The following is a 23,986-nucleotide window of genomic DNA, read 5'->3' on the forward strand; positions in this document are numbered from 1 at the left end:
GCCAAAGTGATTCACCAGTGAGCTACAAGAGGCAAAAAAAAAGTCATTCAGACAGTCCGATTGAAACCGACAGTCATGAGCGATAGATATAAATAACCACACGGATTGAAAATAAATATTAGTACCGTGTACATAAACTGTAAATAGTGTATACATTGTTTAATAGTTTTAGTTTAAGTTAGTGTCAGTTTTATTATCACACTGCCCGAACCACGAAAAACTGTTTCAGAATTAAGAAATCCTGTTTCAGCAGTTCCTAATGTATTAATAGGTAATGTCGAGCTTTAAGAACTTCATATAATACAAATGGCAAAGAAACTCTGTTAGCCCTTCCACCAGGAATCTAACAGTTCTACCTCACCTTCAATACTCCGTACTAACAGACCTTGCTTACTGAAGGTGATTATTTTTAATGATAGTAATCCATTAGTAGAAAAAAAAAAGAATGCTTAGGACATGTGCAGAAAAGAATGGGTGCATGGCTACGGAAAGCGAAGATAATAAAGGAGTTGGTGGAAAAGGAGAAGGCAAATTAACTGATAAATTTATTAATAAATTGCGTTCATATTATGGTTTAGCGATTCGCCGGCACCCTGACTCTGTTGAAGACATGAAAAATGCAGTTTGGGCTACTTGTTACCATAATAGTTCTACGGATATGTATTGCCCACCTGGTGCGGCGAGTTGGTGCACGTGGCCAAAAATTGAGATAGCAACATTTATTGCTGTTTGTAGTTTTAAGGTTTCATTCCTATTTTAAAAATGATGATGCTTACAGGAATTAAAATTGGTTAGGAAGCTCATTCATTTGCTGTGAGACGAGACAACGTCCGGATTGACTACTCCGAAATACAAACATCCAACGCTTCAAAGGAGGCCAGAACTGCTCGATTGGAAGAGAGAAACGCGGAAAATAGTTTTTTCGAAGTCGAAGAAGGTCCGATGTATGAAGCAGGAATGGCAGATTGAATAAATGTAAGTATAGTCATATAGTATAGTACAGTCATTTTACGACTTTGACAGCGAAAAACTACACGAAACTTTAAATGCGTTTTTCTCAAAACAGTCTCTTTCAATACGATACCCACGATTTCTCGAGTTCTACTGAACCGATTCACTTAAAATTTTCAAAGAATCTTCTTTATAGACCTCTCTCGAGTATGAACTACTACCCCCAAATTTCAATTTTTACTATTTTTAAAAAATTCGAGAAAATGAAAAAGGTAAAAAAATTGTCGCCATCTTGACAAAAAAAATATTTTAACTTGTCTCTAGTTCATGCAATTGCGACATTATTCTAAATTAATAATCTTTTTTTATTTCAGATTGCTAGGAGGGTTTGTCATGTGCCAATTTTTTGAGACCCCCCACTTCATCAGCTACTAATTTTTAAATTTTTTCATTTTATTTTTTTTCTGTACTCTTGTAACATTAATAAATAATTTATAAAGAAATGGATATTGATTGCCATTTTTTTACGACACTTTAAAAATCACCTAAAATTCATGTCTCTACACTAGAATACCCCCTTAAAACTTTAATTCACTTTTTTGTGTTATTATGTGGATAGGTCATTATATTCTGGAGGGCCAATCAGAATATAAGGACTTGTATTAACAAATTTATTCGGATCGGAGGAGACAACAAATGGGTCTATACTATAGCAGGAAGAGGAAAAGCAATTACACTTTGTTTAGTACAGAACGGAACAGAAACTAATTATGTGCAGTTGGGAATTATTGAAATGGATTCCTATCGTTAAGCAAGAACTTAAACTACGCTAGAATAATAGGTCATACATTATTACCCCATGAACACAAGACGTAGCAACTCAAGAGACGATCGATTAAACAGCCCGGCACTAACGTTTCCCAACCGAAATCAAAAAGTGGAAATTTCGAAGTCAATAATTGACATAGTAAATAGGATAAATGTGGTAAAATTAATACACACAAGGAAATAATGAGTGTCGTATGTAAAACCAAAACACATTAAAATGAATCCTTGTTAAAGTAAATAGAAAATATCTTAAATCCAACTGACACATAAGATATAAATATACCATAACAACTGTACCGGATAACTTTTAACAATTGATTTTTAAACTAAATTCAGCCTTAAAATACTTGTTATAATTGTCAATTCATCAACTCCAATGTTCAAAGAGCAGCAGGTTATAAACCTTAGTTGAGACAATTGAACATGTACAGAAGAGGATATATACTGTTGAAGGAATAAATTACATTGTTACAAATTACATACCAAGTACATAAAATTACTTATGAAAGTCCACAGCTGGAGCACCAACTCGTGCTTATGTTAATATACACATGAGAATAGACTTTATTAATGCTCTAGGAATTCGAAGCCGGATTCCCCCAATTATTTTGGTGTGCTAGCAGATTGATACAATCAATTGATTCGAGTGGTTTCCGAATAAATGATCCTAATACCTAAAACATAAAAAGATCACAAACGTTAGAAAATATTGTAACTATATACTTATTGATACATTTATAATTTGCTAAATTATCTGCGTGGGCGTGCGACGCGGACACGCCGAAAGCGACACCACTTTTATCCGGACTCTTGAATTGTACTGTTGGTGCCCCGCCCACTAATAAACCATTGTCTATTTGTTACTGCATTATTTCATCAACTCTCGTTTAACAATACTGAAAATAAAATATGTTTAAATATATTAAAAACAATCGATAAAATTTTAAATTAATTTAAAAAAAAATAACAAAATAAATTATTTAAACAAAAAACATTAAATTTCATTGAATAATGTTTAAAATAATACAAATTGTACTTTGTAAATTTTTCAATTTTATGTTAAAAATACTTGAAAAATATATGACTTTTAAGGTGAAAGTTGCTGAATGAAATTTTTAGAAAGATTTTAAATTCAATTATTCCGTTTGAAATAAAAATGTTGGACATATTTTGTTGAGTGGAGTCTGTAGAAAAGGATCAAAATGTGGTTTGTGGTAATTAACCTTTTAAAAAAATTTGCCCCCGGAGCAAATTCTCCTTTAATTGATCTGGAAATAATTATGATAGTTAAAATACCTGTATACTTACATTTTAGAGATGAGTTTCCGATTCATTTTAATTCCTTCTTTCATAACATTTTATGACAGTTTAATTATTCATTTGTTCTTAGAAACTTGCACCCTATTGGAAATGTTTTTTATTTCCGAGTCCAATGCTAAAAGCAAAAAACAATATTAACTATTTATATAGTACATAAATTAAAGAATATAGTATGTTTAATTTAATTTATATGGTAATTTATTGTGATAACTGATCTTATTTAAATGACTAAAAGTAATTGCTCATTATACAAACTTATACAGAGCACTTACATAACCATTTTTAAGCAGTTAAAATTTGTAATATTGTCTTTAAATAGACAAGAAAATTGTTCATTCAAAATTTATTTCTACAATACAAAACTGGACGGTTGTAATTGCGGTTTTTAAAACACACAATCAGTGTAATAATTGGCAAAATAGTAAATGTGAAACTGACCCTTTATATTTAAGTTTCTAATTCATTTCATTTTCTCTTTTTGTAAAATTTCATGTCAGTTTAATGTCCTAAGGAACTTACAACTTGATGAGAAGCTTTTTAGGCTTAAATGTTATCCACTTTTTTAAAATAAAATAATTTTATGCAATAGTTAAGTTAAAAAATATAGTGGACTAATACCAATTGTGACAACATTTAAAACAGAAAAGACACCTTGGAAGTAACTTCTGATAACTGATCATATTTAAGTAACTAAAATTAGTTGCCCAGCATATATATTTATATTAAACACATGCACAACAATCATTTACTTACCTATATATTATCCATATTTTAAAATTGTAATCCCTTTAAAAACACACAATCGGTGTGATACTATGCAAAATTAGTTTATAGTAAATATGAACCTGACCTTTTAAATTTACACTTATGATTCATTTCCTTTCTTCATAACATAACATCCCAGTTTAATTTTTCTTTTATCCTAAGAAACTTTCAATTTGGTGGGAAGCTTTTTAATTTTGTGGTTAAATACTGAAAAGAAAAAATCGATATTAATTATTAAAACTATCAAAATAATTTTATATAATAGTTATTAATACTAATGAAAATTTATATTTTTGCAGTACATAACTGAAAGATTGTAATATTATACTTAAAAGCAAACTATCGGTATCATACAAAGCAAAATTAGTCTAGAGTAAATGTGAGACTGGCCTTTTATATTTACATTTCTTACATTCGTTTTATATCCTTTTCTCATAAAATGACATGCTGTTTTAATTTCTCATTTGTCCTAAGGAACTTTCAATTAGGTGGGAACCTTTTTAGTTTCTTGGTTAAATGCTGAAAACGAAAAATCGATATTAGTCATTCAATTTAATAAATTAATTTCGTATAAAAGTTATATTAAAAATATAGGATAGTATAACATATATACTAACTTATTATGGGTGACAAATATTGTAGATTGATACCAATTGTGATAATATTTAAAATAGAAAAGACACCTTGGAGGTAACTTATGATTACTGATCATATTTAAATAATCAAAAATAATTGCCCAGCACACATTTATACTAAACATACACACAACAAAGTTGAACAGTTAAAATTTGTAAGATAACCCTACAATAACTTACTTATCCATATATTAATGAAAATTTATGTTTTTATAATATAAAACTGAACAGTTGTAATTGTGTTTTTAAAAACACATAATCAGTATGCAAAAGTTGTTTATAGTAAATGTGAGACTGATCTTACATTTCTGGATCATTTTATATCCTTTCCTCATAAAATGACATGCCGGTTTTTTTCATTTGTCCTAAGGAACTTCGTGGTATTCTTTTACTTTGCAGTTAAATGCTGAAAACAATAATCGATATTAATTATTCAATTTATTAAAATAATTTTATAAAATAGTTATACGTTCAACATTTACTTATCTACATACTGAATGATTGTAATATTATACTTAAAAGCTCACAATCGGTATCATACAAAGCAAAATTAGTTTACGGTAAATGTGAGACTGACCTTTAATATTTACGTTTTTGATTCATTTTAATTCCTTTCTTTCTAACAGTTCATGCCAGTGTAACTTCTTATTTCTCCTAAGAAATTTACAACTACTGAAAAGTTTCTTCGTTTCTTGCGCCATTGCTAAAATTAAAAATTCAGTATTGGTTATTAAAAGCACCTTAAAGTTTATATACATAGTATATAAACTTTAAGGTATATACATGAATAATTGAGCAAAGAATAACCAAACAAACCAAAAACGTCATTTTATATATTCCTTGATGTGCACACTGCCACGATGACATCAAAGAGTTGCGGGTTGCAAACTGGATGGACAATAGTATTGTTAGCAATATAATTTTATCCATTCTACAAAATTTAAAAATTATTTAAATTTTACAATTTTGTATAATTTATATAGTGTTAAAACGATGGTTTGTTGAAATGATAAAACGATACAAGTCAACAAGGGTTTATTTGTGAACAGGGTGTCAATCGAACAAAGCAACGGTCAGGGTAAAAGTGGCGTCCCTCCCGGTCCGCGTCCCACGCTAACGCCCCCTCTCGTGTGGGTGGTACCTCCGCCCTCTCTCGGATTACGCGTTCGGTACTGTCCGTTCTACCCTCCGGCTCCTTCACGGATTCTGTGAGGTCTCCCTGATCAACCCCTCCGACGTCGAGATGGCGCAAATTAGTCACGGACCGCCGATCCGTCAAGTTTTCGGAACAATAGTAACCTATTGTGTGTGGAAAATATTTTATATTCTCAATTAAGACGACATTCAATACAAAAAAGACGACTTGAAAGTAACTTGTGATAACTGATATTATTTAAATAACTAAAAATAATTGCTCAGTATACATAATTATTCAGAGCATTTAATTTTCATTTTTATTTATTTATTTTAATATAATATCCGTGCGTCAAAATTATTGTCTTTTACTTTGTTCCATGTAAAATGTCTGAAAATTTCTATTTCTGATCGGTTAAACTCTAGATTAGGTATATATATATATATATATATATATATATATATATATATATGTATATAATATATATATACATATATATATATATATGTATATACTAGCTGACCCGACAGACAGGACGAATCCTGTCAAAAAAATTTGTAATCTGGCAGTGTTTTGTTCCTACCTTTTTATATCTTTGCAAAAAATTATCCTGAACAGAACCGTCACCCTGGTAATAATTCGGTGTGAATTAAAAATAATTAAATAAAACACTATAAGCATTTAAAAGTAAGTAATTTTAATCATGTAAATCATAATTATTAACAAAAAAAAAAATCAGTTCTATTTTCATTGTAGTGCTTTGTGATGAACGATGTTTTTGTTTGATTACCTGGCGCATAGACAAACAAATCTGATGGTTTTCCAATACGGGAACAGGCAACATACAATTGACCATGTGAGAAACATGGGTTTTCCAAATTAATACCACAAACACTTAATGATTGCCCCTGGGACTTGTTTATGGTCATAGCAAAAGCAAGCCGCACTGGAAACTGTAGTCGTTTAAACTCAAATGGCACATCAGTCGGAATCCCTGGGATGCGCGGTATGAGAACATCTTCTCCTTTATACTTTCCTTTCAATATAGTTGCTTCTATCACGTTGTTTAGTAGTTTTTTTATCGCTAACCGTGTGCCGTTGCAAAGGCGCGGTTGGTTGATATTTCGCAACATTATAATTACCGATCCAACCTTTAATTGAAGATTGTGAGGTGGCAATCCTGGCAAATCCAGCGAGTTTAAAAATTGCGGTGGATAGTTAACTACATCGTCTTGGTTAGTTGCCGAATCAACTGATTTATATATCCTCGATTCGCCTGTAATTTGTTCTTGAATTTTGAAATTTAATTCATTTACATCAATGTTTTTGGCTGCCAATATAGCTCGTTCGCTTAACCAATCATGGTTTCTGTAATTTTGAGCAACATCTGGAAATACCTTTTGAATGAGTTCTTCTTTTGATTGAGTTAAATGACAAAAACTTTGAGGAAAGTTAATGCATTCAGTCAACATGTCAATAGGAAAATTGCCATTACCAATGTCAATGAGTTGTTTAGAGAATATGTTTCCAGATTGGTCATTTTGCAACTCAACACGCATATTCTTGCTTAAATGAAGTACTTTGACATATTTCCACAAATTGGATGACTTTAGACATGCGTTGAGTTCATCAGCTGGCGTTGATCGTGGAATCACTGGCAATGTTTGACGAAAATCTCCTGCTAATAAAATCATTGCACCACCAAATCGGTTCTGATTGCTTCGTAGATCTTTTAAGGTTCTGCCTAAAGCCTCCAAAGATTTTTTATGTGCCATCGTGCATTCATCCTAAACGATCAATTGGCATTGCTGCAAAACCTTTGCCATTGCAGAGTTCTTCGAAATGTTGCAGGTTGGAGTTTCATTGCTTTGCACATTTAATGGCAATTTTAGTGCTGAATGGGCTGTTCGACCACCTTCAAGCAAAGTTGCTGCGATTCCCGACGAAGCGAGTGCAAGTGCAATTTTATTTTGTGAGCGAATTGTTGCTAATATTAATGAAATCAAAAAAGTTTTTCCTGTACCACCAGGTGCATCTAAGAAGTAAATCCCCCCAGTTTCATCATTTGTTACTTTCATAAGAGTATCAAATACATACCTCTGTTGTTCATTCTACAGTGGAAGATATGTTTGAATTAATTCTTTCAAAGTGTTGAGATCATACAGTTTTTCTCGGTGCAACTCTTGGTTAAAAGCATCATGCATTGGACGATTGGGCGCGGCCAGGCCTAATTGAATTAATAGTTTGTTTGACATCATCAAGCACATGTCTTCAATTGAAATCAATGCTTCGTTGTAAATTTCTTCACTGATTTGCATATTTGGATTTCCCATTCTATTCCGTATTTGATACAAAATATCATCACACATATAATCTTTGTACTTGATCCACAAATCAATTGTGTTTGATGGGAAGCATGTAGATATGATTATAGAAAACATATTACAGCATCACTGAGAGTTTGATCCCAATGAGCGTCATTTTCTAGCAATTGTAAACGTTGACAGGCTTCTCTGTAGGATCCACACAATTCACCATCAACAATTCGTAAATGTTGGAATGATGTTGGGCCACGTACATTGACTAATAGCAGTCGTAAATAAAAACATTCACCATTGCTTGGATGTACTGAATAAATTCGACCAATCGCATCGGTGGAATATACATCTGGGTATCCTGGTACTGGTTTTCCTTGTTTCCGTCGTATAAATCTCCTTGAGGATTGATTCCAAGTATAATATTTTGGCATTTCAGAATTTAGCAATGTTTGTGCGAAATTATCGTTTTGACATGTCTCAAAAAAATTGTTAATGTAGTAGATGGTGGCTGAGCAGCTCTTTGACCTGCGTTCTGTGCTGTAAAATACACTCTTTGTCAATTTTCTAAATGCACAGCTAAGTGAATTACAGAAGGGTGTCTCTCATGAATTGGAAAAGAAAATATTCACCAAATTGCTTCATTACTACTAACATAGTGGCCCATTTGGTATTGAGTAGCTTCATCATTGGAATTCTCTGCACCAATTCCAATCACAGCCATATCACTCCCTTTGGTTACATATTTGCAAATGTATTTAATAGATTTCACTGAATGGCAAGATTCACCATTGATGTGTGCTTTGAAGGTCTTTGATAAAATGGGTGAATATGGAACAATCCAGCGATTATCTATTTCAATATCTTGTTGATTTATTTTTACAATTGTTGATCTTCCATTGTCTGCTGTTGATCTGCGACGATACAGTGGATAACCGTCATTACCAGTAATTGTTTCCGATATTAATGTCCGTGGATATCGTTTCAAACATTTACCATCCATCATACACGGTGAATTTTGATTAAGAGTTCCACAGGGACCATGTATCATGTTTTGGATAACTACCTCATGCAATCCAGGATCTACTTGTACATTAGGGATTCCAGCTGATATCACTGCATCAACTTCATTTGGCCTTATCTTTTCAACCAACCAAATCAAAATGTGTGCATGTGGCAATCCTCGTTTCTGCCACTCCACAGAATACATCCAGCAGCGTGTCTCACCAAACACATGATGTTTTACGATGAAATCCATCAAAGATTTCAACTTTTGTCTAAAGACTCTGGCTGTAATATCATGACGATCAATGGGTGATTGCCCAGGGAATAACTACTGCTTGGTTTCTATCCAGTGTGGATTGCATGTAAATGTGATGAACAAATCTGCTGTATAATAACGCATAATGACGAACATACGACATGGCATCTTGAGCATATTCGTGCATATGTCTAGGGCTTCCGATGTATGTTGCTGGAAGAATTGTCATCCGTCCCACATTCTGTGCATTGCCATCTGTATTAATCGCATCTGGAAGGTGAATATACTCTTCAGATCGGAGTTTAGTTTGATTCAACCTGATAAATGTTAATCTCTCCGTTTCAATTTTAACATACATGCCAACAACATATTGGTGATATATTCGCCGACATTTCAATATGTGATTGTCTTCATTTTCCCGAATCATTAGGCGGTATGAATAATATTTCATTGAACTTACTTTTTTGTTGATTTCAGAACCTGTAAATATATTTTGTTTTAATAACATTGAAATATAAAATTAAAATACATAATATATTGACTGAGATATTATCGCCATAGCTAAACTAATATTTTAATTACCTGTAATGGGATTGATCATTTTTATTGAGAAATCATAACCATCTTCACCTTGCCAAAATATAATGGGATATTGCAGTGCATCATATGAGCGGTGTGTTTCCTTTATACGTTGTAATTGATCATTTCAACGATGTAAAACAATATCACGGGATTCAAACTTTTCTCCAACTACAAAGATAGCAACTTCATCAATAGTTGGTACATTAAAACGTCTTGCATGTTGACCCGTAGGTGTTTTATCAGCTCTAATTACAATTTTGTGATTATCAGATGGCATCAGATCAAGTGCACTTTTAAACAATATAATCAATTGATTGTGTTCATGAAAAAAAGTTTGTAATTTTTCTACAATAGGTCTCTTTACTAAATTTATATGCACAACGCTGATCTATTTCTTATTGTGAATTGCCCATAAAATAAATTTGCAGGAATTCATAGTTGCTAGCTGGCACTGGTAACAATGAATGAACCTGCTCTGTGATATATTTGGCCTTGTATCTGTAAATTAAAAAATATTAATATTATATTTGTACCAAAAACACTATAAAATAAAATAAATAAGCAATGTGTAGAATAAATTTATGTATTGTCAGTGATCAAACTTAAATAATATTTGTTATTATAAATTATATATCAGAAGATATTGTTCGCTAAAATAATTATGATTAACTGCTTTAATACATACCTTGAAAGTTGGCATAAAATTTTCCCGAACCACATTTGTTGCCCCAAATGAAGTCATTTGAAAGCAATTGTTATATTGTTGGATATTTTTCAAAAAGTGTATGGAATCTGTTCCTATTCCTGAAACCAATGAGTACAATAACTCATGGTGGATTCAATGGTATTAATTTTACTTTACCATTTGCGCAACACAATCCATTGGCTTCGTTTTTGTATTTTAATGCTTTACAATGTGAGCAAACCGAGTTCATAGAACCAATAATAACACATTGGTAGTTATTGTAGTCAATTGACACATCGTAACTGAAAGCAGCTCGATTCAAATTTGCGCGATTATTAGTTGAAAGTCGTGCTCGCGCTTCACGTGTTTGTGATATCCTAATTCTTTCATGTTCATTTCGGTCGTCACGTTCTTATGCAGTACGATTAGATCGGTAATTAGCTTGGTTTGTAGCATTTCGTGTTCTTCTACTTAAATTGCCTCGTCTTATAGGAGGCATTATTAAAATATTGTGTCACATGCAATAACTTTTTTTTCATAGGTAGATAACAAAACACTGCAAACAAAACAAAAGCACACTCAGTAGAATATAACAGAAAATCCAAGAAAAACAACACCGGCAAAGGCGGCAAATCGACATTGACAGTTGTTTTTTTAATTTGTTTTTTTTTTTAATCTGATATGACTTGAAGTCAAATCCTTTAAAGCCATACCAATGTTTTATTTTTTTTTGTCGCCTGCCGAAAGTAAAACAAAAGAAATAATATCGCGAAACCGACCAAGTTGTTATTATTATATTTTGTGACTATTCAATTTGGTCGGGTCCGCGATCACTTTTTTTTAGTTTCGGAACACGACATTAAATCCTCCATCGACGTATTCTGGGCTCCAACGCACACACGCACACTGTTTTGATAGATATGATTGAATTTGAACTTTGTATAGCGGTAAGAAAGTGCAAATTTACTTTTTGACGTTAGGAACACACCTACATTTCTTAGATAACTGTGAGTGCTTGTAATTTAATATGAACTTTATATAATAGCAATAAAGCTTAAATTGATTCTACGTTTTAGTTAGAAAACTTTTGTATGTGAAAAAGAAAAGGGCTGTTTTTAGGGTTTTCCCGGCAATTACCCGATTTTTTCTCGCCGTAAGAACCATCCTTGGACTACAACGAACATTTTAAAAAAAGAATTGGCCAAATTGGTCCAGGCGTTGTTGAGTTATGCGCTTACCAACACATTTTGCGATTCATTTTTATATTATAGATTATTTATTGTACATTATAAAAGATATATCAGTCTTCTGTATACCACATATTATATATAACAAAAATATATAAATAAATACAAATACAACACAATAAATTTCTTCAACAACAATAACAAACAACATAAAAATAAATAATCCAAATTAGACAATAAACTTTCAAAAACATTAAAATTAAGATCTCTGGAAGTGGAAGGGATAGATTGACTAGAATTCAAATTAGACAATAAATTTTCAAAAACATTAAAATTAAGATCCCTGGAAGTGGAAAGAATATGAGAATGAAAAAGTAATGGTGGCAAAGGAACTGTTTTAGGTTTAAGGCGACAAATTTTTCTTGTGAAATCTGGTGGAGAGAAATGGTCTTCACAAACATGACATGTTTTGATAGAAGGATTAATATTACAAATTGACAAATTGTACGCCATACTAAATTTAATTTAGAATCGGAAGGTAGCTTAGAAAGCGATTTATTTTTGAAGTTATGGTTACCAACATCATTATAATATGTATTGAAACATAATATATATTGAAACACATTTTGAGACAGTAACAAGACAGAGATTGAGGCTGAGAACTCATGGCTGAATTTCATAAAATTTTAAAATAAAATCACAGAAAAAAATTCTATATTTTGATAAAACTACCTAATCTATCTAAAAAGTGCCGAGTCTATTCTGGTTAAATCAATGATGCGGCAGACTATTTAACCTACAAAATAACATTAATTTATTCAACAGATAATAAAAAGTGTATTAATATATGAAGCATCTTATTCAAATTTGAGGTTATTTTATTTCTAATATGATTGTAATGTAAAGTAAACATCTTAGGTACTGTCACATAGAGACGATAGGACACATAAATAATCCTTAATCATCAACATAAGAACATTGCCCCTAGTGCGATTATTGCTTTCGCATAATGTCTTGATTGGCATTGTCAGCACCAATACATTCCGCTGACTTGCCAAGACTCAGCGGTATATCTGGGTCACGCTTTACTGGTGTCAATAAACTATTGTAATGTTTTGTAATGTCAGACTATAAATAAAAGCGCGACGAAGATAAACAGAACAGAAGTGTGTGAACTACAACAGAGGTCACGAGTCGCCCGGTGAATACCAGTGAACCCCAAGAGCAGCCCTGAAGATGGTCCCTTACTTATTACTGTAAGTTAGACAATTTGTAATGTGTTTTTTCTATATAATCTATGAATAAAATTGTATTTATTTTGTACTGGTGTTTATCTGAGCTACTCCCCAACCCCCAATAAGTCACGGGTGTGACGTGTAAATTATTGAATTACAAAGCATAGTATCCAAGAATGATTTTATTTATTAAAAAATATAAGAAATAACTTACCTAATACAAAAATTTTAAACTATTTTATTCATTAGCTCCATTCCATCCTCACGGCACCTTCGGATAGAAGCCCGTGCCATATTTAAATATTGCGTTGCTATTGACCAAAAAATTAATGAACAAATCTAATTAAATACCCATTACCAATTGTCATACCAATATTATAACATATCAATTTTAGAAAAGGAGTGTAACTTCGGGAACATTCGGGTGTTTTCATTCGATCCTTTTCACTTGACCCCCTCCTCATGAAATTGTCCATAATCTTTAAACATTACTCGGAATCCCAGTCTGGGATAGTCGCCGAATTGTGCGCCATTCTATTGAGGGGCTGCACCTGGTTGTTATTTGTATACTTCCTGTGAATGTATAAAAAGACATTAAGTCGAAAAACTCGTGTTCTTGAGATGTTTTTCCAGTTAAGGTACCACCACAGAACGTGGCCTCACATTAAATCAATCCGATTGAAAATGCCTTAAAATGTAACCTCAAACTCCCTGGGGACCAGTGTTAGTATATGTTGATCTTTTAGGTTTGGCGACTATTGTGAACCGGGTGCATTTAACATAGCTACCGTAATCCAGAAGAACGGCATTAAATCCCTATCGAACGGCAATGCTTTGGTACATCAGCACCACGAGCTGCAGCAGCTCAATGGCTACAGTGATGTCGTCAACAACATGGACTTTGAGACGAAGTTGGAGCCCGAACTCGACATAGTGGAACAATGTCTGTAGTTTTAGTGTCATCTGAATTTGAGGGAGATCACCCTGGGCGGTACGAACGACGAACACAGAAAGGAGAACGGCATGATCATGATAAATTTGTGACGGCTATATATATATATATATATATATATATATATATAATATGAAAAGAGTTTGATCTATCTGAATCCTGAAAGAGATAGCATGAACAGTAAAAACAGTAAGTCTTCCTTTCATAGAGAAATAATGGATATTATTTGGACTAGAATTGAAAATTGCATTATTTTTCTGAATTTTATTCTTCTCTGTAACCAAACATGGTATTCTACTATTCTACTATATTAGGTGTCAAAATTACCTGACAATATCACTTGGTGATTTAACATATCCGTTTTGCTCATAAAATATACATTTTTAGAATCAACAAGGCCACAAATTCAATTTTGTCTGGTACGTTAATTTACTGTTAATACCACTCAGTTATACACTTTTAAAAACATTTTAAATGTGATATTTTTAGATAATTTTGACACTTTATTCCGTAATTTAGCTGAATTAGATGTAATATTCAGTTTAAATAAAAACATGTTTTCCGTTGAATTTAATAACCTCCAAAATTGATACTTACCAATTTTCACAGAGAAATATTATTTGAACCAGAGTTGAAAATCTCATTATTCTTTTAAATTTATTTCTTCTGAGTAACCAATACATGAAATAAGGTGTCAAAATTACCAAAGAATATCAATTAATGACATAATTAATGTACTATTGATAATATTCAGTTATTTTTATTAAGCCATTTAAATTTAAGTGAATGTGACTGAGTATCTAAGTTTAATACCTCAAACTAATAGTATGTATTAATTAGTACCACTTCAAATATTCTTTAGTTTTTAATTTCTCCCTATTTTCCTCAACCCTTTGGTTCTATTCTCTCTGGCTATGATCTTCGGATCGGTGCCCGGAGAAGGGTTTTTAGTCTGTGTAAATGTGGCACTTGCCTCCGAACTCCATGTAGGAGGCATCTAGTACTTTGCCTCTCTTTGATAAAAAAAAATCTTGAAATCATGGCTTTTCTATGACTGAGACATGCCTCTAGCCAACGAGATAACTTCAAATACTGACACAAACAAAGTTCCTGAATATTGCCGATTCTTCAGTTTCAAAAACTTTTTGATCCTTTGGTGTGTTTAGTTGAGGAAAAGTTTTTTCTTTTAGTTCTCTTTTTTATGATTTTTATGTAATAAATAAATGTATTATTTCCAGTTTAAATTATTATGATAAAATGTATGTTCTTAAAAAATTAAACTTCCCATTTGTAATGTGAATACTTTAACCGATACGAAACACTAAATTTGATTGCCTATATGATAATAAATAAATTATTTTTCTGGAGCTGCCTTTTATTTCCATAGGGTAATTAGTACATAGCAATTTTCTCTTAAATGAAATAATTAATACCATAAATGTATTATCCACATACAACATAACAATAATTTATTTACTAACCAATTAAATTATTTGTATTTAAAACGCAATATCCATATCACTGTCATAATCCATTTCAGTATTGTCCTCCAGTTGCTTGATTAAATTCTCTCTTTGGGGTTCCTGAAATATATCAATATGAGATTTATGTCAATTTTAGTCAGCGGTATGCTTATACTTGTTTCTTGGCAAGTTGCTCTACCAGAGTCTATGAAAATCATTAGGGATTGAAAAAATTGTATCTGGAAGAGTTGGTGAAGGCCGATATACATCAGGAGAAAACATTTTTGGAAAATAATATTGTTCTGGTATTTCCGGAGCCGATACGAATCCACCTTCAGGTTTGTCAATCGTGGATTCTTCAATATAAGGTGAAAACATTCCTTTTGGCTTAACAAATTCTAATTGGGGTATTTCTGAAATAAGGGCTTCAATGTTATCTGTACAACTGTCATTAGATGTTGTTAGATTAGAGGTAAAATCCTAAAATGTTTCCATATTTATATATTGATCTTCCTGACCTGAAAGATAACATGTTCCTCTTTCTTTTTATTTGTTCTCTATTCAGTCCAGTGTTTGGAAATAATTCTTCAGGATTTAACTGGCTTGAAAATCATGGATTTTTCAATATCCGGTGAAAACTGCCCTCCTAATTTAATGTTCTACTTGTGGTATTACAGAAATAGGAGCTACCATATTACTTGAATGTGGTATTACAGATATAGGATTTCTTTTTAGATTTAGACATCATATAAATTTGATTAACGATGTATAATCATAATTATCAAATTTTATACATTTTTAAAAAAAATTATATTAATTATTTATGAATTCCACATGTGATAAGGACTCATATGTCAATGGCTTTCTTACATGTGGCCTTTGTAATTCTACATCACAATCACTTATACTTACAGATTTCTATGATTATTCAGTTTACGTATGAAGTTTTATTAATTTGCTAATTTGGAGCAAATATGAAAAACGCAATATTTTTATTGGAAAATTGTCACTGTATAGTCTTTTTAAATATCTAAGCTTTGACATGACATATTTCATTTACCAAATATGCTTTATCTTTTGAGTTTTTTGTTGTAAAACATGGTAGAAAATTGCCCAAAAAATTGACCATTAATATTAAAGAATATTACGACTCAAAACTATGTCATGTCAAAGATTGATTAATATATAATTTAAATGTGCTGATGAATTAGTTGCATAAAGATTTTGACCTGAAAAAAACATTACGCATGCTACGCATCATTACTTGACAAGCTGAAGGTAGAAATTTCAGAACAACGGCCACTTTTGCAGAAAAAGAGAATCCTGTCTCAGTTGCCACTACAAAAATCCACGAATTACGGTTTGTTCATTTTCACGTCGCAATTCTTTGGCTTTTGGCCTTTCTCATGTTTTTAGAGAAACTTGACTTTCTTTTAGACACTTACGTTACTAACTAAATAAAATAACCTATAAATAGTTTATCAATTTCAATGTAAATCTGAATATTGAACACAAATGTACTTAATTTATGATTATTTATAATTATTACTTAAAGGTAAAAAAGGAAAGCAGTAGAAATGTAACAAAATATTTTGAATTAAGATAAGATAAGAAGAAGGGATCGGTGGAATTACAAAAGATACCTATCAATCAAATCAAACTATCAATCAATCGTTGGTGGAAGAAGTGGTGGGAGGCGTCCGATGTGACAGCCCAGTGTAGGCATGCGCGTTAGCTACGCGTGGTACTGGACAGTACTTGGACATTGCAACATTACTTTATTTTTCTAAAATAAAAAAATTTTTCTAAAATATAAGTAGCCTAAGTTACTCCTTATTACATCAGTTACCTGCCAATAAAAGTCCCATCAAAATCGGACCAGCCATTTTGGAGATTAGCCGAAACAAACAGACAGACAGACAAAGAGACAAAAATTGCAAAAAAATGTTATTTTGGTATATGTACCATATTTATATTCATATGCATGTAGTAAAAAACGATTTCAATGTTACAAACAGACACTCCAATTTCATTTATATGTATAGATCTACAGATTATTTGTATATAGGGAATATATTTTAAATTTTCTGTTTTAAATATGTAATAATAGCGTATGTGAAATATATGTTGGGAATCACAATACTTGTTTTTTTTTTTAAATTATTTATTTAAGTTTAAACAAATACAATTAATATATTAAATGTTTCTAATGGATTTAAGTGAATGAATTACGTTGTTAGAATAGAATACTGTTAGAAATGCTAAACGAATGAATCTAATCGAATGTCGTTATAAAATGCAATGAACTTAAGATAAAATATAATTCTAAGGTATAAAATCTATAGCATGGCAACATTATTAAAATTGCAACTACGGAGGAATATAATATGATAAAATAATTAAAATGGAAGTAAAATATAAAAATATAGAATATAAATTCTAATACTAATACGCATATAAATAAATAATTAGGGTATCGAATATAACTTTTAAATACAAAATCTCTTAATATTATTTTAAGTAGGGAATGCATATATCAATCGAACAATTTTTAATATTTTTGTTCTTTTTCTTCATATATTTAAGGTATGTCATGTGTGTACTATCGGATGCATAAGTGGTCTGCCACTTTCCGAAGCGCTTTACCTCGACCGTCGCATTCTGTTACCGTGCATCGTTTTGGTTCAAAAACTGAATTAATCTATATTAGTTTTGACACAGCCTAAAGTGTAGCGAAATTACAGAATAACATTTTATACTATAAACAGGACTGCAAGGATTGAAACACCCTAAATTATTAACTAATTTTGTGAACTGAGAGAATATTTTTGTGTTTTGTAATATTGTAATTTGTATTAATATTTCAAATATTACATACAAGAAATAAAATAAACTATTTTCATAATAAAACCAAGTATTTGAGAAACGTAAAATAGTGCATATTAAAACATTTTAAATGGTATGAACAAATATAATAAAAAAGATCGAGTGATTAGAAATTGTTCGTACCTATGAGTTGAAATTTCACGATATACGACAATTACTTAAATGTTATTAGTATGTAATATTCTATTTAATAATAATGGCAAATTGTTAATTGTATTTACTCTTATGCTGTTAAATAAAAAGTTAACGGTCATGATTCACAACACCCAGCTACTTTTTTAAAACTTTATTTTATGGTCAATTTTGCTATTAATTTCTTTATGTAGATTAAAATTAAAACAATAAATTAACAATAATTATTAACAATATATCATACATTTTGTTGTAAAAAGCGACGAAAACAAAATTTGAATCTATGAATTCAAAAATAGTACTTTTGTTTGTTCAAAAAAGATCCTCACTCTTGTTTTTCATTTATTGTTTCTTTCAATATTATTTGTTATTGTATCTTATAACTCATTCATCATTTGTAATCTGTTTCTATAAATGTTATTCTTTATATGTCATTCTTTATATGTTCTTGAATACAGTTTAAATAGCCTGGTGTGTAAGATATTAAAAAAATGTATACATTAAGTTTTCATGTTATATAATTTTGTAATTATTATTATTTAATTTTTTTATTATCGATATTTATTTTAAACAAATAAATTAAATATCAATATTGTAAATGAAAATAAAAAAATTATAAGATTAAAATATAAGATATTTATTGAGTAAATATATATAATATATTAGTTATAATAATGTTTATCCATTCTATCGTTTTCAGATTCTCTCAGTTACACATATTTTTTACTTTTTTATTTATTTAAATTGTTTATGAGATTCTGTACGTAATATTATACAAATATTTAGAAATTTAAGAAAAAATAAATGAATAAATAGAATGACTAAATTATATGAATTACCTGATTTTTAAAATTATTTTATACTTTCACTATTTTGGCGTATTTTTATCAACAATGGATTTTTTAAAAATTATTTATACTAATCAATTTTATAATTAATTCTGTGTATGTGTGTATTTTGTATTCGGAACGTTACTGCTGTTTATATTAGCCGCGAAGTGTTTCTTTTTGTCTTTTTAGTTTATTAAAATTGAATATAAAAAAACTGACTGCGAATCTCCAACATTGTAGTTGATACATAATTTAAAATTAATATATCACAAAATTCACGTCGTGTTTGGATTCGATTCTTAAATCTAAATCTTAGATCTCAGAAAGTCGGTTTGCACAATGACCATAGTGTTTTCCAATTCATTTTATAATCACAAAATTGTATTTATTTTATTCCTTCGCTACAAGGAAAATTATTCGCATACGCGTTTCTTATAACAGTTCACATTGAATTGACAACACATTTGGGAATCTCATCTTACGATGTGGTGTGGAGTAGGCAGACCACTTATGCACGCGATAGTACTTAGTTTTTGCCCCAATTTGTTGTTTTTTTAATTTACACTGATGCCTAGAGCGTAATAGTGCTAGAAAACCTTTATTTAATGGCTTCGTGGCAGAATTAGACCACCACATTTCACGAATTTTTTCAGATTTTTTAGTTTGGCCACATTTGTTTAGTTCATCTGATTGGTTGAAGTAGGATCGTTGTCGGAGACATTCTGTTTCTTAAGGGTCTTAAGTCACCACCTACTTCACCCTCTTCCTAGAATCCAGGTGTTTAAAAACTCTGGGATTCATTATTTCGGTAGATTTTTACCAAAATTTTTCTAGTGTCTAGACAAGGTTCTTTTAGTGTTTTTTACTTACTGTTTGTCGAATCAATTGTTATAATATTCGTTAAGTTCAACCTTTTTGCTATGTGTTTTAGTTAATTTTAAATCATTCAATTTCATATTTTTATTTCTTTTATTTTTTTATTATATTTATTTGTTAATATAGTTAGGTTGTTTTAACCCGAGTTTTAATTAGTCCCGTATTATAAATTTATAGACAGTAAAACAGTGAAAAAAAATTAAGTAATATTTCGGTTTGGTGTAAGATGTATTGAGTATGATACATCACTCGAAGATCTGTTCAACGAAAACAAAGGTTAGTGAAATGAAATTGAAATTAATCATTGAATAAAAATTGTATAGTCTAATATTATTGATATCTTGTGTAAATTAAATCGCCCCCTTTAAACTGTTGTAACGAGTCTTTCAAAAAGACTTCGGTTTTACCGATTTAACATCTATTTAATCGAATTACCATCGACAACCCGTTACAAGAGTACGAAGAAAAAATAACTTTGGCCGATTAAGTGGATTGTAATAAGAGCTAAAAAACCGTTATTTAATGGCTTCGTGGGAGAATTTTTAGACCATCACTTTGTTTAGATTCTCAAATTTTTTCAGATTTTTCATGGGTTTCCTTAAAACTAATTTTGCATATGTGATTTCTTTTCCTTGGGTTTTTACGTATCTTGATGTAGAAATATTTAATAAAAATTTTAGGAAATTAAATTGAAATTTTAAAGAATTGTGTTTTTTTCAATATTAGTAAATTTAGTTAATCAATTGATTTTTACATTATTGAAAATATTTGTAAGTATAATTGTTTTTCCTTGCATTGTATATTTAATTGCATTAAGGTTTTTTAGACCAAGTACGGAAAATTTAGAGTAGCGTCACATAACAAGGAAACATGTTGATCAATTTACAATAATGTTGGTCAGTGCTGAAAAGTATGTTTTTAACAAACAGGATTGTTTCTGATGTTAATTCAATCGGTATAACCAAAGTCTTTTTGAAAGACTCGTCACAACAGGTTAAAGGGAGCGATTTAAATTTTACACAAGATATTGATGAGGTTAGACTATATAATTCTTACTCTATAATTAATTTCAATATATAATCACTGACCTTTGTTTTTTTTCAACAAATCTTCTGATGTATTACACTCAATACTCACACCTTTAATCAAACCGAATTATTAGATAATTTCTACTCAGAACTTAAATTATAGTTCGGAATTAATTAAAACACAATTTTAAACAACCTAACTATATTAACAAATAAACATAAGAAAAACAAAAAAAAAACAAAAGATATATAAATATAAAAATTGAATGATTTAAATTTACTTAAATACTTGGCAACAAGGTTGAACTTAACGAATATTAAAACCATTGATTTGACAAACAGTAAGTAAAATTAACTAAAAGAACTTCGATCTTGACACTTGAAAAATTCGGGTAAAATCTTCCGAAATAAATGAATCTCAAAGTTTTATAAACTCGGAATCTAGGAAAGGGGTGAAGTAGGTGGTGACTTAAGACCCTTAAGAATCTGAATGTCTCCAACAACGATCCTACTTCAATCAATCAGATGAACTAAATAAATGTTCCTTTCGCTTAACAAGGCGGCTAGGAAGTCTGTGTTGCGCTTCGTTTCCACAAATACAATGGTTTTTTCTTTGCCTTTGGCTGTAACCAAGGGGGGACAAGTGAATTTGACCGAATGGAAACATCCGAAAGTTCCCGAAGTTATATATATATAAATTTGAATAAGATGTTTTATATATTAATATACATTTACTTATCTGTTGAATAAATTAATGTTATTTTGTAGGTTAGTCTGCCGATCATTGATTTAACCAGAATGGACTAGGCACTTTTTAGGTATGTTAATATTATATAAAAAGCGGGTATTCCAGGTTCCAATTAAATTGGGAAGGTTCGATCAATGGGAATTAGATAGTTTTATTAAAATATAGAATTTTTTCTGAGATTTTATTTTATAATTTTATAAAATTCTGCCATGAGTTCTCAGCCTCAATCTCTGTTTGGTTACTGTGTCAAAATGTGTTCAATATATATATTATATTTCAATACATATTATAGTGACGTTCATAATCCTAATTTAGAAATACATCGTTTTTAAGCCACCTTCTGATTTTAAATTAAATTTATTATGGCGTTCAATATGTCAATTTGTAATATTAATCCTTCTATCCAAACATGTCATGTCTGCGAAGACCATTTCTCTCCATCAGATTTCACTATAACAAGAAAAATTCATTGTCTTAAACCTAAAACAGTTCCTTTGCCTCCATTACTTTTTCATTCTCGTATTGCTTCCACTTCCAGGGATCTTAATTTTAATGTTTTTAAAAATTCGTTGTCTAATTTGAATTCTATCCAATCTATTCCTTCCACTTCCAGAGATCTTAATTTTAATATTTTTGAAAGTTTATTGTCTAATTTGAATTTTAATTCGAATATTATTATTGAAGAAATTTATTGTATTGTATTTGTATTTATTTATTTATTTTTGTTATATGTAACGTGTAGTATACAGACGACTAATATATTTTTTATAATGTACAATAAATAAATAAAATGTTTTAATTCCATAATATACCAATTAATTTGAATTTGAAACTATTCCCGCCAATTTTGTCAAATGTTAAATACAGAAAACTATAAAGGCGACATATATTGAATAATTTAAACACTACAATCAATTTATCGTCCAGTGGAGTTTTTCATTTTTAGAGATTGGTACTTCTTGGGTGTTCTGTGGCTGTAACAAATGGTTATTTCTCATAATTAGTCCATTTTCAGTTCGTGGAACAGATTAAACAGATTAAACAGATTTTATATTATGTATCATGAGCTATGTAGGGATTATATAATTAAAAAGAAAGGTAAATTCTTATATTTTATGTTTTTATTATTTTTGTAGCATGGAGACAGGTAAAGGGGTTGTTGGCAAGTAAAGAAGAAGTTAGAAGGAACTTTGAAAAAGGAACCTATAGCGACTCACCTACCGGGACTGTCTAGAAGAATTTTAATGACTGGACATAGTAAGTTAAGAGACAGTGGTGACAAATATCTTTTTCTTTTGGACACATTTTTCTTTAGCTGTTATATAAAGTTTTCTTTTAATGAGAGTAAATAATTTTGTTAAGGTTTGGTCTTTTGACTAAAAATAATTATTTAACTGTAACTAATTTCTGATGAAAAAAGTATAATAATAGTGTATAATAAATATATTACTTTTAGTTTTAATTACTCTGTCTAAATAAGTAATAAGTTGACTAAGATAAGAAAATTAAGTACGTAACTCACATTTCTGAAGCATTTCAATCAACATTTCTCTCTTGTTGTACTTTGATACCATATGAAAGTACTGTTCCACATCACTTGAGGCGCTGCCCACGATGCCAACAGCCACAAATATATAATTGTATAAAAATTTGCCCGCCAAAACTTGAACCTCTTCGGGAAAAGTAGCAGAAAACATCAACGTCTGTCTTACACCCTAGAATCAGTTTCAATTAAACCAAGGATGGAGAAAGCAGACAGTATTTTACCGTAGCTGGCATAGTCTCGTGGCCAAGCATCTGCCCAACTGCTGATATAAATCCCATATCTAGCATGCAATCCGCCTCATTCAGAACGAAACAATTGCAAGAAGCAAAAGAGACGGTGTTACGCGAATGAAACTTGACTAGTCTGATGAAATACTGATGTGCCGCCATAGCACATTACGACTTTAACAATTGTGTGGTAAGCAATTTTCGGGCTTGTATGGCAAGTTCTCTGGTCGGAGAGATAATCACCATAATGGGATGTGCTGTGCCATTTTCAGTGATAGGTGGAGACTGATCTTCCATTCGTTTGTTTTTTATGGGAAGTAGGAACGCGGCGGTTTTTCCTGAGCCAGTTTGGGCACAGCCCAACAAGTCTCTCCCGTTTGCAATAATGGGTATTGCATG

The 23,986-nt window shown here is 30.7% G+C and overlaps 1 protein-coding gene across 2 annotated transcripts; it reads right to left on the reverse strand.

Moving 5' to 3' along the window:
• Positions 1-22,079: 22,079 nt before the first annotated feature.
• Positions 22,080-23,756, reverse strand: LOC126266351 (ATP-dependent RNA helicase vasa-like). 2 transcript variants are annotated; one of them, XM_049970280.1, is made up of 3 exons: positions 23,582-23,756; positions 23,337-23,529; positions 22,080-22,264 (listed from the first exon to the last, which is right to left on the reverse strand). In XM_049970280.1, the coding sequence occupies exons 1-3, from the start codon at positions 23,747-23,749 to the stop codon at positions 22,227-22,229; spliced, it is 399 nt and encodes a 132-aa protein (XP_049826237.1). In that variant the 5' UTR covers positions 23,750-23,756; the 3' UTR covers positions 22,080-22,226. The 2 variants fall into 2 exon arrangements, with proteins under 2 accessions (XP_049826237.1, XP_049826238.1); XM_049970281.1 differs by lacking the exon at positions 22,080-22,264 and adding an exon at positions 22,679-22,788.
• Positions 23,757-23,986: the final 230 nt, after the last annotated feature.

This window comes from Aethina tumida, chromosome 8, assembly GCF_024364675.1.
Source record: "Aethina tumida isolate Nest 87 chromosome 8, icAetTumi1.1, whole genome shotgun sequence".
Taxonomy (NCBI): domain Eukaryota; kingdom Metazoa; phylum Arthropoda; class Insecta; order Coleoptera; family Nitidulidae; genus Aethina; species Aethina tumida.